The sequence below is a fragment of the Caloenas nicobarica genome, chromosome 27 (genome assembly GCF_036013445.1).
Source record: "Caloenas nicobarica isolate bCalNic1 chromosome 27, bCalNic1.hap1, whole genome shotgun sequence".
Taxonomy (NCBI): domain Eukaryota; kingdom Metazoa; phylum Chordata; class Aves; order Columbiformes; family Columbidae; genus Caloenas; species Caloenas nicobarica.
This window is the reverse complement of record NC_088271.1, coordinates 1164849-1182674: the sequence shown is the minus strand read 5'-3', so window position 1 is coordinate 1182674 and position 17826 is coordinate 1164849. Positions and strand designations below refer to the sequence as shown.

Here is a 17826-nt window from a genome sequence, read left to right as displayed (position 1 = left end):
GAGCCCCAACATTCCCTGCTGGGACACCCCAAAGAGTCCTTAGATACCAGCAGCCAGAGGCACCATGGCGCTCCCAGCGCACGGCCCCCGGGCCCCCCCGGTCCTGCGGCTCCTGCAGCCATTTGTGCTCCCCCAGACCTTCTACCCCCCAGGTCGGCACCCACCCCGAGCCCCCAGCCCGGGACGCTCCGGGGGCAGGAGCGGAGGTGACCGCCGGCCATGGCTCCTGTCTCTCTTGCAGGCTCAGCCCCGCTGTGCCCCCTGCCCGGGCAGGAGCAGCCCTTCCCCGCAGCCTGGGCACCCCCGGCCCCCCCGGCAGGTACGGCACCCCGTCTGCTCGGACACCCCGGCACCTTCAGCCCCTTCACCATCCCCAACCCCGGGCACTCCCAGCACCCACCACCCCTGTCCCCAGGCAGACGTGGCACAGGGTCCAGCCAGCACGGCTGGGCGGCCCTGGCCTGGGTGATGTGTGCCCAGAAAATCCCATTTCCAGAGAACTTCCCCGGTACCCGGGGCCATCTCTCCCAGAAGCGCGTCTCCTCCCGCTTTGCAGCCCCGCTCCCCGCGCAGCAGCTCACCCCATGGGGATGCCCCGGCCACCAGCAGACCCGGGGACATGGGCGATGGGGGCCGGCTCGGGGGTGTCCATGGAGGGTCCCCCGGCCCAGCACGGCTCCCTCTCCCCACGCAGGGCTGCAGAGAGCACCGTGCGGCTGCTGCTTTGACCCCCGGGTGTTCCGCGTTCAATGGACCGTCCCCTATAACCACCAGGGCACGGCGGTGGCCCCAGCCCCTCGGGTGCTGCCAGCTCCCACCCCCGGCTACCGGCACCTTGAGGCACAACTTGCGCGCCTGAACATCTCCAGCAAGGCCACCGCTGCAGGGACACCCCTGGGCAGCAACGTCCCCCCCAGCTGCTCGGCTGCCCCCCACAACAAAGCCGCTGGGGACCCCACAAGCCACCTCGCAGTCCCCGAGAAGGTCCTTCTAGAAGATGCCCTGAAGCTCTTTGGCTGCTCCGTGGACGCGGAGGGGGTCAGCAAGGAAGCTCTCAGCGGTGTCCCCAAGCCCGATGAGCCCGGTGGCACCGTCGCAGCCGTGCCGCAGCGGGACTTCGGCTCGCTGGCACTGCCCGAGGACCTGCTGACGCCCGACTACAGCGTCCCCGAGGTCAGAGCAGCCATTCTGAGCATGGAGGAATTCTACGTCCTGGGGATGGAGCCCCCCGAGCTGTGGGACGCAGGGATGGAGCTGCCCCCACCCCGGGCTGCGCCGGCAGAGCAGCGGGGGGCGCAAACGGGGGCGCAAACGGGGACAGAGCCCCTCGCCAGAGCCCCCCAGCAAGCGCAGGGGGTGGGTGGGAGGGGGGGATTAAACGCAGAGCAGGGGATGGGGGGGTTCAAGGTGGGGTCTGGGAGGAGGGGATGCTGTACTGGGGGGAGGGGGGTTGGAGTGGCTTTCATGGGACCTTTTTCCCCCCCGCCCCCATTAAATGCAGTTTTTCCAGAACTGCTCTGTGCCTGTGTGGGATGGGATGCAGGGGGCACCAGGAACCATAGACCCGGCTTTGCCTCCCTGCTGCAGCAAAATAACCCCAAATCACCCCCAGAACGGCGAGGGAGGGGCTGCAGGGCAGGGACCCTCCTGCCCTTGTCCGGCTGCAGGAGAAAACCACCAACCGCCCAACAAATCACTGCGCTGGCCAGAAATTGCCTGGAAACCTCATCTCCCTTTATTGCTCATTTCCCACCCCAGCTCCACAACCTGGGGCCGCTGCAGCCCCCGGCGCCTTCGGGCAGCGGCCTCAGCTCCGCGGGTCTGGCCGGCAGCAGGTGCATCGAGTCCCCACGCGGGACCCCGGTGGCAGCGCAGCCGGCTCAGCTCCTGCTGCCGCTCAGCATCGCACCCCGAGCATCGTCCTGGCCCAAAACTCGGGTCCCCGGAGCAGCTGCACCGCCACAACCCACAGCTCTGGGGCGGGCACAGAGAGAAAAGGAGGAAAACAAAACAAAACAAAAAAATGCCCAAACCCAAACGTAAAGAAGCCTCAGTGCTGCAGGACGAGCTCTCCTCTCCCGATGCTGCTGGAGAAGCCACCGGTGCCACCGGGGCCGTGGGGCAGGCGCAGGACCCCGTCGCAGAGCCCGAGGAGCTCGGACACCCTGGTTGTTGCTGGGGAGGTGCCGGGGGGGGGTTTGGCACCCGGAGAGGAGCTGCCGCCCCAGGGGGCCCAGGCGGCCGCCCCGCTCCCCCAGCCGCCACGGGGGCTCTCGGGGCTGGGGCTGAAGCAGCCGCCGGTGCCCACGCTGGTGCCGAAGGGAGGGAAGCGGTGGCTGGTGAGGAGCGATCCGGTGAAGGCGTCGCTCCAGCCGCTGGGCTTGAAGTCGCTGCTGGGCCAGGCGGGTTCCGAAGGGTCTTCGTTCAGGAGGAGGGACGGCAACGCCGAGGCACCATCCAGCTCCCGACCGCTGCCGAGCACCGAGTCCCCGAGGCCGTAGGGGAACGTCGTGGCTGTTGCCTGTGCTTTCCAACCCAGCTGATCCACCAGCTCCTCCACCGCCTCCCGCTCCACCTCGGGTTTCTTCTTGGAGCCCTTCCCGCTGAGCTGGACCACCCTGATGCTCTCGCCGCCCGGGGGGCTTCGGCGGCCGAGCTCCTCCAAGGCTCTGCGGGCGCTCTCCAGGCTCTCGTACTCCACCAGCGCGCAGCACCTGCTCAGCAGCTCGGGGAAGCGCGACACGTATTTCCGCACATCCGAGGGCAGCTTGCGGCCCGGGCGCAGGATGCGGATGGAGGCGATGGCGCCGAAGGGGCTGAACATCCTCGTGATGGTCTCCAGGAAGTTCTTCTGCAGCGGCGACAGCGCGTCCTGCTCCCGGGGCAGCAGCTCCCAGGCCAGCAGCAGTTTGCTGGGGGGGACGCTGAGCAGGGACTCGGGGATGGGGACGCGCCGCCGCACTTTGGTGCCCTCCTCGTTCACCTCCAGCAGCTCCGAGAACCGCAGGGCGTAGAGCGTGAGTCGCCAGTCGCGCGTCAGGTATTTCACCTGTGGGAGAGACGGGGGGGCCACCACATCCCCATGAGCGTCCCCAGGCAGGGACCACCCTAAACCTGCCGTCCGGGCAGGCTGCAACCCCACCAACCTGAAACCACAGCAAAACAACATCCCCTTGCCACATGAGCGTCTTTGGAGTTTGCAGAAGGTTCCCAACGGCCTCTGGAAAATGGCAACCTGGACCTCCCCATGCGCCCCACCAGACGCAGCCAGAGGACACCCAGACACACGGACACCCAGACACACGGACACCCTCCACGTGCAGGCCACTTCCCACCCCGGCTGGCCGGCACCGGGGGCCACCTACCTTCTTGAAGGACGTCAGCAGTTTGATGCTGACAAACCCCATCTTGTTCTTCTGCACATGTTTCAGCAGGAAAGCGTCCTTGGCCAGGTTCTCATCGGAAAGGTAGAACTCCACCTGGGACACGATCCTCCGGACCAGCTGTGGGTCGGGGATGGAGCAGCTGCGGCCCAACGGATCGGCCCCCAACGCATCGCTCATGTTGCGGAAGCTCCTGGCAGAGCAGCGGGGACACAGGCGTGAGCTGGTGGCCTTTGGGATGTCAGCGCTGCCCGGTCTCCGCCACGATGGTGAGGGCAGCAGGGACACCAGGCAGAGCCAGCGCCACCAGCCTTGCCCTGAACACAGGGGAACAACAGCAGCCTGCGCCCTGCGAGGCTCCCGCTGCTGAGACCGTGAACCTAAACCCGTCCCAGACAAGGGACACGTTCCCTCGGGGACAAACACGAGGTGAGACCCCGCGCACATCCCAACAGCCGCGTACCCACTGAAGCCCTTGCAGAATTCCTCGCGGCTGAGCAGGGTGAGCGAGCGGCTCCGGGGCGGACGGACATTCAGCGCCGGGACAGAGTTTCTTTGCACTATCAGAGAGTTGCTGCGGCTGGGCTGGGAACCGAGCCCCAGGGCCACTCCAGAGCTACATGACGACATTGTCCTTCATCTGGGACAGTAAACAGGAGAAGGACAGGGCTGGGACACCGCCTGACTGCAGCCAGCCCTGGGGCAGAGCCCACAAGCCCAGCCCAGGGATGGGGGAGCAGAGGCAGCTCATTGCTGTGTCCTTACCTGCTTGGCAGCACTGGGAAAGGTAGAAAATCCTGGCACTACATCCCAGAGACCCGCAGGCAGCAGACCCCAACCCTCCCCACCTCCAAACTGAGGTTCCTAAAAGACAAAGTGAGAAAGAAAGGGAAAGAAAAAAAGAAAAAGCCCTCAGGGTAAGCAGGCTGCTGGTTTATAAGGGGAGCTGCCCACAAAGAGCCCAGGTGGGTGGTTATGGACCCACCAGGCTCCAGGTGAAACCCGTCTGGGGTTAAACAGCCCCAGCTGAGCCCCGCGCAGCCGGGTCCCTCCTGCTGTGACCCGGAGCCCGGGCAGGCGGAGGGGCAGAGACAGAGCTACTGATACTGGTACCAGCACACAGTGGCACCCAGTACGGAGGTGAACTGCCGCTGTGAACCACAAAATCATAGAATTATTTGGGTTGGGATCATCCCAGCTCCCCCGGTGCCCCCCTGCCATGGGCAGGGACATCTGCACCAGCTCAGGTTGCTCAGAGCCCCGTCCAGCCTGGCCTGGGATGTCTCCAGGGATGGTTCATCCACCACCTCTCTGGCCAACCTGGGCCAGGCTCTCACCACCCTCAGGGCCAACAATTTCTTATGTCCAGCCTGAATCTCCCTCCTTTAGTTTAACACACCCCACCCAACACTCCCATCTAAGTTCTCTCTGCGCTGGAAACGTGTTGATGCTGCTGCGGACGCCCCTGTGCGCACCGCTGGGTCCTGCCTGTCCCTGGGGACAGCGAGGGGCTGCACAGTCACCCCAGTGTCCCCCAGCCGTCACCGGGTCCCCAGCTCCAGCCCAGCCCCGCAGTGACGCCCACACCAAGCCTCTGCGGGGATTTGCTCTGGGGGGGGTGATGGAGCCGGCGACGAGGCCAAGCTGGGCTGTGCGGGTGGTTTATTGGGAGCGTTTGGAGCTGGTTTCACTTTCTGCTTGCTCGGGGCCAGGAGGTGCTGCTGAGCCCCCCCCGGGCGAAATAACCCCCTTGTTTGAGCCCTGAGACTCGGGATCCGAAGGAAGAGGCTCAGGCTGGTCCAGCCACCCCTGCAAGACTGGGCACAATCCAGAGGGAGGGTGAAAAAGGATGCAAAGGGAGAGGCTGAGGCTAAACCTTCCCCTTCCCGAGGGGTCACAGCAGCAAGGACCCGTCACTGGTCACGTCCCTCTGTCCTGCTCCCATCCTCCACAGTTAGTCTGGAAGCATCATTCCAAAGTGCTTCTTGCAGCCCCGTGCATGGCAGCAGCCTCGTCTCCCAGCCTCTTCTCCCCCTCCGTGGATTCTGGTCTTACCCCCCAAACCAGCCGCTGTTTCGCGGTGAATCCGCCTCCCTGCACACACCGGATCCCCAGCCAAAACCGCTTCAATTAGACCACACTGGCCACACTGGCCAGATCCTGCATCTCCCCCCAGTGCTGCCAGGCCACAGCATCTGCCTGGCATCTTTTAGTGATTAAAGAAGAAATGGGACCACAACAATTCTTGTACAGGCCTGAGCATTTCATATATGTTTATTGCTATTCAGGTTCAGCTGGGAATTTGGTGCATTTGATGGGGTGTCCTCCTCGCACAGTGCTGCACAGCTCCAGAGCATCTCGTTCGCGCATCCGTGGGAAGCAGAAGGCGCTGGGTTGGGTTGGTAGCGGCCGTAAAGAAGAGAACGCGCCAGCTGGGATGAACATCACACTCCATGGGAGCAGGGGAGTTTAAGCCTTGGTTGCTCAGTTGTTCTTTGGGGTTTTTTTTAGACCATTTAATCTCATCAGCAGGACCTGAAGTGCGGACTCTGACCCAGGGAGTGTTCATTGGTGTTATTTACAAATAAATCCAGCTTTCTCACTTGTCTCCTGTTACTTCGATATGAGACATTTACAGAAAAACATCACCCTGACAGACAACAGCACGGGACAGTAAGAGGGAAAGATGTGCCACTACACACACTTTCTTTTTACTTTCCATTAGCAAGATTTTTTAAAGTGTCACAGCTACCTTAGTATCATTCAGAATGAGTAACTAATATATTTGGATAGAATATACTCTGATGCAAATGTACACGAGGCCCCTGGAAAAGCTCACACCAAATACTGTATCATTAGAAAGAATAATAATAAAAGCTATTTATGACACGGTCTTTATTCACAGAAAGATTTGCCCCGGGGCTTTGTTTTTGCAGTTTGGCTTGATGACAGATTCCACCCCCCTCCTCTGCCCTGTTGTCCACATCAGCCCAGACCCCCCGGACATGGGAAGGGACAATCGAACCCCTGTGGGGCAGCAGCTCCCCCAGCCCGGCCCCGCGGGAGCCACCACCGCAACGATGCCGCAGGAGAAGGCAAAGCGATTCAGCAACGGGAAACGGCACCGGCATGGGGAGCACACCCAGGGCTGTTCTACCAAAATCTGAGCTGCGCCGGCTGGCCCAGAGCAGGGGAATCGGGCACAACGGCCCGGCCTAAGGCACTGCAGTCGCGCACCCTCGCCCGCGCTCCCGGTGCAGCTCCGCGGACACCGAGCGAGAATTTGACAAAACCCAGGACGCGGGAGCAGTTCCCCTCTGCCTGGGTACCCTGGAGAGGATGGGGATTGCTCATGGGATTGCCCACGGGCATCAGAGCACAGGGGGCAACAAACACGCTTTTGCCACCAGCCACCACTTCCTCAGAGTCCTTTGGTATCTTGAGTTGTCCTGACAGTGTCCCGGGAGCATTCGCGGACCAGCGATGAAAGGCCAAGCTGGGGAGATGCGGGAGCAGGTGGGAACACACGTTCCGTGGTCCCCGAATGAGCACATGTGGGTCCCCGAGCACACATGTGTGGGTCCCTGAGCACACACGTGTGGGTCCCCAAGTACACACGTGGGTCCCCAAGCACACACGTGTGGGTCCCCGAGCACACACGTGCTCCGCTCCAGCAGGACAAGCTGGACATGCAGCCCGGAGCCGTCTCCCCGGGTGGGTGTGAGAGAGACGAATTGTCCTGCGCTCCCCGGCATGACCGATTTGGCAAAGTCAGAGCCAGGACAGCTTGTCTGGAAAGGCTGGAGGAGAAGGGTCGAGTATTTTTCCTTCTTCTTGGGCACTGATTGGTTCAAGTTTGTATCACAGTGAAGTCTGAGAAGTGGGGAAGAAAATGCAAACCACCTTCCCTGAAAGAGAAAGCCTCGTTTGCCCGCGTTCTCAGGCTGGAGAGGACATCCTCTCCTAGGCACGCTCATCCCATCGCTGCTGACCACGGAGGCTTCCGTTGATCGGTTGTAGACTTTGGAGCTTCGCTGTCCAGGCAGTAGCCGTGCAGGAGGATGCAGGTGCAAAAACCAGCCCCATCCCACTGCCCGCCTGGGCTCACCCCGGGAGCCCATCCTCAAACACGAGTAAACATAAAGAGAAACTAAGAGGCACTAGTAACGCAGATACGGGGAGTCTCAGGTTTGCGACCGTCAAACCTGGCTCCGGGTGTCTTCGTCCTGCAGAGGAAAGCTGAGTCCCTGGTTCAGATCTCCTGCAGCGAGTGGCCAGGGTCGCTGCGCTCCCGTTTCACCAGCGGCTCCCCCACGCTCCGGGAGTCCGTGTCCACCTCGCTGCCCAGGTCACTGATGTCATCTGCAAAGGACAGGCCTTGGCATGAGAGCAGGGACCGGAGGGGAAGAGGTTCTTCTACCCAACAGAGCCAGCACTGGGTTCCCCCTCCCACAGCGACTCAACCCTCACCCAGCGGGACTTCCCTGGAGGGACAGGAGGTACCTTTGTCCAGCAGTGTTGGGGACAGCGATGTGAGGTCACCAAACTGCAAGAAAAAGGAGTTACGAGGTAAATGAGGCTGATGGAGAACGAAGGTGCCAGACCTGCAAGTTGGCATCTATTTGCGAGCAATTCTAACACGCAGATTAAGCGCTCGGGAGAAACCACAAGCATGAGCAGTGCTGGCGGTGAAGAGCAGAAAGCAAATCCAAGAAGAGTTTTGGGGAAAACTCTGCCACTGCCATTTAAACCTCTGGGCAACCACCACACACAAGAATCCAGGGCAGGATCAAGCTCTGGATCAAAGGGCAAGAGGAGGAATTTTTCCATTTCCCAAGTCATGACCAATGCTGTCACAAGACCAAAGGACGGTGCCTTTTCTCCAGCCCCCTGCAGCTGTTGCGCAGCTGCTCAGACATGCCAGATATTCACCTCCCCTGGGATTCCACCATCACTCCACCTCTCTGCAACTCTCTGCAAAGCCTTGGCATTCACAGCAGGAGAGCGCTTTGGCTTGCAAGGCCCAGTATAACCTGAGAGCTGGGGATAAATTTGGTTCTAGAGACGTGTTGTCACCCCCCATGACGAGGTCCGAAACACTAAATTGCTATAACAATAATGCTGAAAAGCCAGGCAAAGCTGGGCAGCAGAAGGAACTGAGGACAGCAGGAGTTCTAAAGCGAGCACTGGAAATGGAAGGACACGATTCATCCTGTTTTGCTGGGGAGAATCAGCCTCCTCCTGGAGAAGAGAAATATTGCAAGAGTTTATGAAGGTGAAAACTGAAGGAAGAAAGCCTCCCACAGCTTCGTTTGGCTGCAAGCCGCTCTCTGCCTTTTATGTTCCTTTAACATCACTAAAGACAGAGGTTTTGCAGGGAATAGTGGAAACTCGCAGCACTGTTGACTTGGTGCAACAGCGTGGGTCTAACGGGAGGGGAAGGGGAAGGAAAAGCCGGGCAGTTGGTTTGTCTGGCTCCTCTACGTGAGCTCCGTGGAAGGAAAAAAACAGCATGAGCTTCAAGGAGCAAATGAGACCAGTTTTAATGTAACAGTAGTTTCTATATTGCTGTTAGAGGTTGATCAGGGGCTTTTAGATCTGTGCATTTCAGAGTGAAAAACTGGATGAGGCTTCACCTAAGCAGGACAGGACCTGCCTGCAAGCCAAGTGCCAGATTTACCGTTTGATTGTTATAAAATGTGTTCAGCTCACAGTGTGGTTTGTGAACAACCCGTATCTCTTTAAGCGCTGCTTAGCTTGGGTTTGTTTCTAGGGAATAAGCAATTCTCACCTCTCCCATGACAGCAATGGGTGTCTCCCCCGTTGCTTGGGCAACACGATGCTCTACCAGATAAAACATGTATTCGTCATAGAGCAGGCGGATCAGGTGGAAGGAACCGAAGCTGGCGGCACTGCGCAAGGTGAGGTCACGGATCACCATGGAGCTGGAAAATGGCAGGGAAACAAAACACACAAGTTGTGTTTTACACTTGCGTCAGGGCTGAGCTGAATTCTTGACCCTGAGGGTACTGTGGGACATGGTGCTTTGTTTCTGCCTCTAACCCGAGTATCACAGCACTTTAAGAAATTAGGTGATGAAGAATCCTATCACCATCCTGAAACGCAACACCCCCTTCTGTACCAGGGCAGAGCAGCAGTTAACCAGATTGCATGGGAGTAAAGAACTCGGCCTTGGCTTTTCAAGGAGCTACTTACATGCCCTTAGCATGGTGCAGAAATATCTCCAAAATGAGAAAGAAAATTTACCTATAGAAAGACCATTTCAGCAAGAACTGCCTGGCTGCCTTGGGGAAGCTGGGACTGCCCTCGTGATGCTTCAGGACTTGAGTGACGACGTTATCCAGCCAACTGGCCCACTGGTCCAGAGAGCTCTGCTGCTGGAGGGTGAGCTTGAAATCCTGCTCCAGCTTCTGCACCATGCCCTCCTCGCACTGGCACACCCACGAGGCTTGCTCCTGCTCGGGAACAAGGGTTAACAGTTACTCATGCCAAGCCTGCATGGTCGGTGCATCCCAACCAGGAATTCAACTCCATTTCAAGTAGACAAGGACTCCAAAAGAGCTCTGAATCACAGGATCACAGAACGGTTTGTGTTGCAGGGCCCTTCCCAGCACCCCCAGTGCCCCTCCTGCCATGAGCAGGGACATCTGCACCAGCTCAGGTTGCTCAGAGCCCCGTCCAGCCTGGCCTGGGATGTCTCCAGGGATGGTTCAGCCACCACCTCTCTGGCCAACCTGGGCCAGGCTCTCACCACCCTCAGGGCCAACAATTTTTTCCTCGTGTCCAGCCTGAATCTCCCTCCTTTAGTTTAAAACCATCACCCCTTGTCCTGTCGCAACAGGCCAAATCTCTGACCTGTCCAGACTACAGTACGATATTATTATTAGAACTACATTATCGTTGGTATCACTACTTCTTACAGAAGTTCCTTAGTACCTTCTCCACTATTCACAGTGAGATGTCAGACTTACCTGGAAAAGTAACATCAAACCCATGAAATTGTTAATTTAATTGCTTCTTAGTATTGGAAATATGTTACAAGGAGACAACCTCATTAAAGAGTCCCAGTTCTATACAACGCGACTTAGAAAAAAAATACCATAAGTTACCTGCACATTGGCGAAGTCGACCCGATTGAGATCACTGAGCATCTGGTTTATCTGGGACGTGTTCTGCAGCACCGCCCGGGCAGCCTGAGCCAGGTGGTTCAGGGATGTGTATCTCCGTAACGTCTGCGCAAAGGCACTCACTACCCCGACCTGCGAGACAGCACGAAGGACACGGCGAGCAGGAGCCCGCGGGGTGCAGGAGAAATGCTTCCCCGTGCTGAGCTCAAGCACACCGCGCACATCAGCTGGGGTAACCCGCACTGTCCCACCCACCCTGCTGTCCAAACACACACAAGCACTCCAGGGCAGCACTTTTGCAGCATCTATTTGCATTTTGCAAACCAGCCTCTGCATTTCTTGTCATTAACCTAACAGGTTTTCACACTCTGCCTCTAGCAAGGTGAGAACAGGCTGCAAGAATCCGCAGCTTTAGGAGAGGGGGAGTGGGAGCCTCAGGTTCAATCTCCGCAATGCCATTCAGTCCATGAGGTGTCCTGTACCTTCTAGTAAAGGATTTTCTTCCAGAAAGCTTCATCTGCAATTTCAGGACACAGGAGTGGCTCAATGGCCAGAGCATCATCAGCTTCTGGTACAAAGAAATTGCCCTACCTGTCCTCCCGCTCCTTGCTGATTTTGGTTCGTATTTAGTCATTGCACTGTGCTAGTCTGGAGTACATGTGGCCAAACTCCAGCAGTGATTTCCAGTCACTGGAAAACTGCAGTGCGCACACACACACACACGCTCAGTTCATATCCCCGACCCGCAACGCGCTCCCTCTGCTTACCTTGGTCTGGACAATCTGAGGAGGGAATTCAGTCATTGCGTTCATCAGCCACCCTTCCAGACTCTTGGCAAAATTACGAATGGCCTGGGTGAGTGTGCCTGCAAAGAAGTTCGCAGAGTTAGAACGGCTGTTCCGTTTCATTTTTGGGCACCACTTTCTAGCTTAGGACTGCTGGGGAAAGCACAGCCCTGATCTGGTTACCTGTGATCTCAGTTTAGCATCAAGGAAATCAGCTGGGTCCTGCAATGCACTCAAACTATTCTTATTCTTATTCTTATTCTTATTCTTATTCTTATTCTTATTCTTATTCTTATTCTTATTCTTATCCTTATCCTTATCCTTATCCTTATCCTTACTCTCTAATGCTATTACACAAATTCATTCTCATTCTCATTGTTATTATTCTTTCTTATCCTTTTCTTATTCATGGTCCTCCTGAGCATTTTCCAAATGTTATAACATGCTCTTTAAGGACAGATGTGTTCCCCCGCACACAGGGTGACAAGGGCAGCTCAGAGATACTCACTGGGCACGGGTCTGAGCACGTCTGGGATGAGGATCTCCACCAGCGCCTGGTACAAGATGTGGTCGCAGCTTCTCATCCACTTGAGGATGGGTTCGTATTTGCACAGAGTGATGAGTTTATCTTTTGGGAGGGTCCCTTCATGTTCTTCTTCGCTGCGGGAGGAGGAGGAGGGAGGCAGCGTTAGCGGCAGGTTTGCATTCAGTGCCTTCACCCCTCCTCTTGATTTCTAACCCCAGTTTTCAGCAGAAAAAAAGCCAGACATCTTTCTTTCAAAAGGAAATGTCCAATGGTTTGTACAAGTCTTCTCTGACCCTGCAAGCTCCTCTCTGTCCATGGAGTGGGAGCTCTGGCCACAGTTTTCTCTCAAATCTGTATCTCCCTGTGCTTGGGCTTCGCTTTTTCCATCTTTAGCCCCTTTTGAATGTTTTCAGAAGGAAAAAGATTTGGTGTTTTGATGAGAAGAGAGCATGTGTTCTCTGAACGCAGTTGATCAAGCTTGCCTTATTTTCACTTTCTAGATGTATGAAAACTTCTTCTGCATGATTAAGGCCGAAGATATTTAGTTTAAAAGCAAGCAGAGAAAACTGAAGCCTTAATGCATGGCCAGGGCATCAAAGCAGAGCTGCTCAGACACTGTGCTGGGAATCGGGAATTCGGAAGGGCCTTTCCCTATGTGTTACAGCAAAATCATTAAAGCCAAGCCTTGGACATACTATTAAGAAGTACTTACAGCCCCTGCCTGAGCAGTTTTAGTAAATAAACTCCACGGCCATACTCCTACGACACTCACGTGGAGAAACTGGCCATCAAGTACCTAAACTTCCTGTTAAGTGCAACCACATTCTGCATTTTCTCATGCTTTCAGTTCGCCACTTGGATAACATTTTGGTTTTATATTTGTATATATCTGAAGCAGGGAGAAGGGATCATTCCGAAATAGAGCACAGCAGCGTACCTGGATGGCAGGGCAGTCGAGCCATCGCTAGCTGGTGGTTTCGGGTTCCAGAAGGATTGCCACAGTTTCTCAATATAATGGAACTGAAGATTCATTACAACATCCAAAGTCACCTAACGACAAAGAACACAACTCATGAGCTGCTCTGCTAGGATTCTGTCACACAGGGTAAGCATAGATTTCATGTGGTGCCATTTATATTAAATAATTTACAAGGAAAATAACAGAAAGGGCATTGTTTTAATAATCAACGTAACACAAACCAGGTCACACAATGAAGAAATAACATAAAGTGCAATATTTGAGTTGCAATCCCTAGCAAATCAAGCATTCCCTGTTATATCCCAGCTTTTATTAAGAGTGGGATACAAGATGAGCACATGAATTATGTCCCACATCAATTAATAAATCGATTAAAAATATTCAAAATCTTCACCTCGCAGTGTCGCCTGTAAAGAAGCTGCAGAGTTTTCACGTCATTCATGGTGACCCCTTCTTGTAAGAGGACGTTACCTAAATCAGGGGCTGGGAACTCAGGAAAGACGTGGGTGACATCTAGGAAAAAAAAATAGGAAAGAGCGAGGAGAACTCAGTTATGTAGGACTAAAGAAGAGCACAAGGTGCTGCCATCGCTGGTGGCTCTTTCATGTTTCAGTTGGGATGAAACCGGAGAAATGAGACCGATAATCCAGTGCTTTCCCCGATTCACCCTGTTATAACCTTCCTTCCTCTTACAGCTCTAAGCCTGGACATGAGATATCTGACACATTAAAGCAGTTTCCTCACCTATGAACTGCTGATGATGTTGACTTTGAGCAGCAACTGATTGCTCTGGTGTGGGGTGCGGGTTGCTGTTGGACCCGCTCTCTGCCACGCCGTCCATCTTCTGCGCTGGTCTGTACCTGAAATCAGAGCGTGGCTCGGGGTGAACACCGGCATGAGCAAATGCGGACGTGGTATCTGCAACATCGCCATGCAGGCTTTTGTGTTCATCACGTAACACCAGGTTACATTCAAGGCCAGCAGTTTGAGGGCTGACTGTTTATATCACCTATGCGAGCGGAGGGGGAAAATGAGCACTCCCCAAGACAGAATCAAAGGGGTTAAGACATTTGGCCAAGGTGAAACCAAAAAAAAAAAGGAAAATAAGCAGCAGAGCTGGAGCGGGTGCCAGAGTGCAGACTCTCAGTCTCGGGAGCTGACTTTGGCATTTACTTTCTGTTTGGGAAGTGAAGAAATAAATTCCGCTCCTTCTTTGCTCCAGCAAGAACCAGAAGTGTCCAGGCTTCCAGGAGATGATTCCAAATTTCTTTGCACATTGTTTTTTGTATTCCAAATTACTCAGACACAAGACTAAGCACAGCACTATTTAACTTGAGCTGTTGCACGGAAAAAAAACCCCAACCCAAACAAAAAGCAAAACCCATCTAAGCACAACAGAAGCCCCCGAGTCTTTTAACACTGATTTGGCACAAATAACTCCATAGCCGAGGTCCTAAAAGAGTTTGGTCGGGGGAGGCATTGAAAAGTGGTACATATGGTGCCATTCTCTGTAACAGAGAGCTGAATCGAGCCGCTGGCAAACAGAATAAGCAGAAAAATGCTGTTTCATGGAATAATAGAAAAGTTTGGGTTGGAGGGACCTTCCCGGCTCGCCCAGTGCCCCCCCTGCCATGAGCAGGGACATCTGCACCAGCTCAGGCTGCTCAGAGCCCCGTCCAGCCTGGCCTGGGATGTCTCCAGGGATGGGGCATCCACCAGAGTTGGTTTTGGACCTTTCTACTACTCAGAGCACCCAGTGACTTGCAGCTCCCCCTTCCACAGCTCAGCTCTGGTTCGAACTGTCCCAACACGCTCCCTTTGCTCCCAATCCAGGTCCCAAGATGGGATGTGGGGCTTGCTTTGGGACAGGACCCTTGCCCACAGCAGCATCGGGGGCACTGCCAGGAGCACCTACCTCTGCTTCTGGTGGATGGGCTGCTGCCTCATGGCCATGTACTGCGTGTCCTCCTGCAAGCGGTTCAGTGGAGACTCTGGTTTGAGACGGATCCCATAATAATGATATTTGGAGTTTCCCCTGGAAGTATCAGCGTTAAAATTGCTCAGTCAATGGAAAGGACATTGTAGTCCTACAATTTACTCTTCAGCTTGTCTTCACAACACATTCTACTTCTTACAGCACACACCAGTTTGCTGCCAAGTGCTATTTGAATGGCTGAACTAATGAACTAATGAACGCCATCACCCCCTATAAAATTTAAAACCACATGTCGCAAAGTTCAGTGACATCCACGTTTAAAACCCAACAAGGTTTGTTCCAAGTAACCCGCGGTAATCAGAGAAGAAGAGACAAGGGTTATAATACAAAGTGTTATTAAACAGAATGACAGAAAGACCTCAGGGGACACTCTGCTATTTGATTAGGGTTTAAGGATTTGTTTTTTCCATAAAAACAAACTTTCATCTTTGTCTAGACTTGGATAGAACAAGCCTGACTGAATAGTCAGCTGTGATAAGAAGAATGTCTTTCTGTTGCCAGCACTTCCACAGCAATGGCAACGGGCTTTGATGTGGCTTTGTTCTTGGAGTCGCTCGTTTTTGTAGTTTTTGTAAAAACCGAAAGCTGTTTGCAAGCAAAAGAGGCCGTAATTCATTTTCCTTTGCTGGTCAGTACAGCTGCTGCGATGCTCCTTGGGAGAATGTCTTTCCATCACATTGGACAGATGTGTCAGTTCAAGTTTTTCCACCAAACTGGAATTTTTCAATCCCCAAGCATCTGCTTTTGGGAGCAAGAAGGATAATTATGCAGCCATGGATACACAACAACAGTGTGTCCAACTCATTCAGTGACGCTCCCCATTGGAAAATTATATAGAGAAACTTGAGAGAGAAATATGGGGCAAAGAATTAAGCCTTTCCTCCTTGTTGGGGGAGTTCTCTCTTTTCAAGGGGATGGTTGAATTGTTCAGTCTTTGTCACTGTACCACAGGGTTTTACACACGCTGAGTGCTCGGGCATGAAGTACGATTTGGTCAAATCTTAAGTGACTTTAAGCGCCTGCAAATTAAATAACCTAAATGAATGAATAAGAAAATAATGGTGGACAGTTTTATTGAGGTTCACTGTATCCTTCCCAGCCTGCACACTTGCAACTTTAAGTGGGTTGGTTTTTCTTGTTTGTTTTTTCTTTCATCTTTGATAGGATTAAAGTATAATCCTTGATAAGGATTAAAGAATTTCTCTCCTCTAAAGAAATTATTTCAGAGCTCCCACACTTGAACTTATCTGCAGAAATTCAGACTCTCCCTTTCTCTTCCTACAACTGCTGCTTCCACGTTCCAGCTGTGGAACGCCCTGGACACATCTGGTTTTGTTCTCGTTTAGAAGACCAAATACTGAAGTTCGAATTTTATTATAAAACCTTATGCAATCAGAGCCATCACTGTTTCTCTGTGAGTGCAAACTCAGCTGCGCAGATGCTGTGGCTGCTCCCTTGAATGACACATCTGTAATTACAGCATGTATATTTTCTTATGTTGCGCTTTTGTTGTAACATCATATGGATCTTTGATGTTTAAAAAGAAGAAAATCTGTCACAAGATCCAGCCCACCGCTTTGGGAATTTAAGAGATAAGCCATTTACAACTTGTCTGCATCAAAGATGTGGGCCCAGGTTCTGGTCTCATCTGTGATGAGGAACTTTACTGGACCCGACGGACGGCACCAGAATTTTGGGTTCTGGAGGTGACAGCGGCAACTGTGAAGACGAGTTACTTCACCTTTCTGACACGGTGATGGAATGAGAAGCAGCCTAGGTTCAAATGCGACATTCTTAGATTCCTTAGGAAACGGATTTAGACCAAATTCCGCTGTGTGGCTGGACAAGGCCCTGTCACCACAGACCCTGAGTGTGTCTGAAATTCACATTATTGTCACGCCTCTCACTATTGATTCATGGTCAGAAAGCAGCTTTGCCTCACAACACATGGAAATTACTCCTGTGCCTCAGAAAAGCAAATTTTTTTTTCGCACAAGATCATGGTTCGTTGTTTCCGTAGATCTCGGAGTGCAGCCCTGCACCTGCTCAATGATGCTCGGTAGGTTCTCAGCACGTGTGAGAAGAGTTGTAGGAGCTTTTTTGTGAAAAAAACACAGACGTACACCAACCTGGTTCCCAGGCGGCGAGTCCTCAGCCCCATGAACACGGAACGGATGAGTTTTCCGAAGGAAGCGGCGTTGACCGGGTCGAGTTTGTGCTCCTGGCAGTGCCGCAGGTAATGGTTGTAGAGGGAGCTTCTGGGGAGGCTGACGCCTTCCGCCGTCTCGTAGTTGTCCAGCAACCACTGGAGCTTTATGTGCGGAAAACACAAAGAAATAAAGAAGACATGAAAGTCTAAAGAGGGCTGGAACGGGCCGCATCAAACACTGGCAACGCACAAATGTCAGAAGAGCCCATCTGACAGTCAGAGTTCAAGAGAACTTCACGCCGGGTAGTTAATTTATATAAGTTAGTTTATATAACTCATGCTGGTTGCATCTTTATAAAAGGACCCCCAGCCCAAAGCTAATAAGCCAAATGAAAATGCTGTCAGATTTTGCACAAACCCAGCTCGCCCGCCGGCTCAGCGTCGGCCTGGCATTCGGGTAAATTCCCGCAGAGCCGAAATAAAGCTGTGAGAACTCATGTTTTCCAAGAATAAAGATGTTAAGACACTGCCTAAGAGGCAGAAATTTTAGGGCAACCAAATATGCTGCAAAGTCTTTTTTAATTTGAAGATCGGCATGTCTGCAACTCTTCCCTTAACAATAAAATTCATGGTTACCAAAGCAACCTTAAAAATGTGAGAGGGTCCATGTATTTTTTAAATTTCACCATCTGAACTTCTTCTGACATTTCTGTTGATTGAAGTTCGCAATTAATATAAACTCATTATACCCGGCCGGTCTGAAAGGGCAGGCCCAGCACACAACGTCAGCACAGGAATTAAAATGCAAAAAAACCCCAAACCCCAACCTCCTTTAATTGCCTAAATGACTTCAGCATCAA

At 53.6% G+C, this 17826-nt stretch overlaps 2 protein-coding genes across 9 annotated transcripts in view; both read right to left on the bottom strand.

Moving 5' to 3' along the window:
* Nucleotides 1-2050: 2050 nt before the first annotated feature.
* LOC135999257 (la-related protein 6-like) lies at nt 2051-4013 on the bottom strand. Its single transcript, XM_065652825.1, has 3 exons — nt 3847-4013; nt 3366-3576; nt 2051-3049 (listed from the first exon to the last, which is right to left on the bottom strand). The coding sequence occupies exons 1-3, from the start codon at nt 4011-4013 to the stop codon at nt 2051-2053; spliced, it is 1377 nt and encodes a 458-aa protein (XP_065508897.1).
* A 1654-nt stretch (nt 4014-5667) lies between these two features.
* The window catches only part of RFX2 (regulatory factor X2), a 50229-nt gene continuing 38070 nt past the window's right edge, over nt 5668-17826 (bottom strand). For all 8 annotated transcript variants that reach the window (XM_065652539.1, XM_065652535.1, XM_065652541.1 and 5 more), the window contains 12 exons: nt 16947-17128; nt 14737-14856; nt 13566-13681; nt 13216-13334; nt 12780-12892; nt 11825-11976; nt 11299-11396; nt 10514-10663; nt 9651-9859; nt 9175-9328; nt 7887-7929; nt 5668-7745 (listed from right to left, as the gene is read on the bottom strand). In XM_065652539.1, the coding sequence (XP_065508611.1) occupies nt 7636-7745; nt 7887-7929; nt 9175-9328; nt 9651-9859; nt 10514-10663; nt 11299-11396; nt 11825-11976; nt 12780-12892; nt 13216-13334; nt 13566-13681; nt 14737-14856; nt 16947-17128 (1566 nt within the window). In that variant the 3' untranslated portion in view covers nt 5668-7635. The remainder of the gene's footprint in view (nt 7746-7886; nt 7930-9174; nt 9329-9650; nt 9860-10513; nt 10664-11298; nt 11397-11824; nt 11977-12779; nt 12893-13215; nt 13335-13565; nt 13682-14736; nt 14857-16946; nt 17129-17826) is intronic.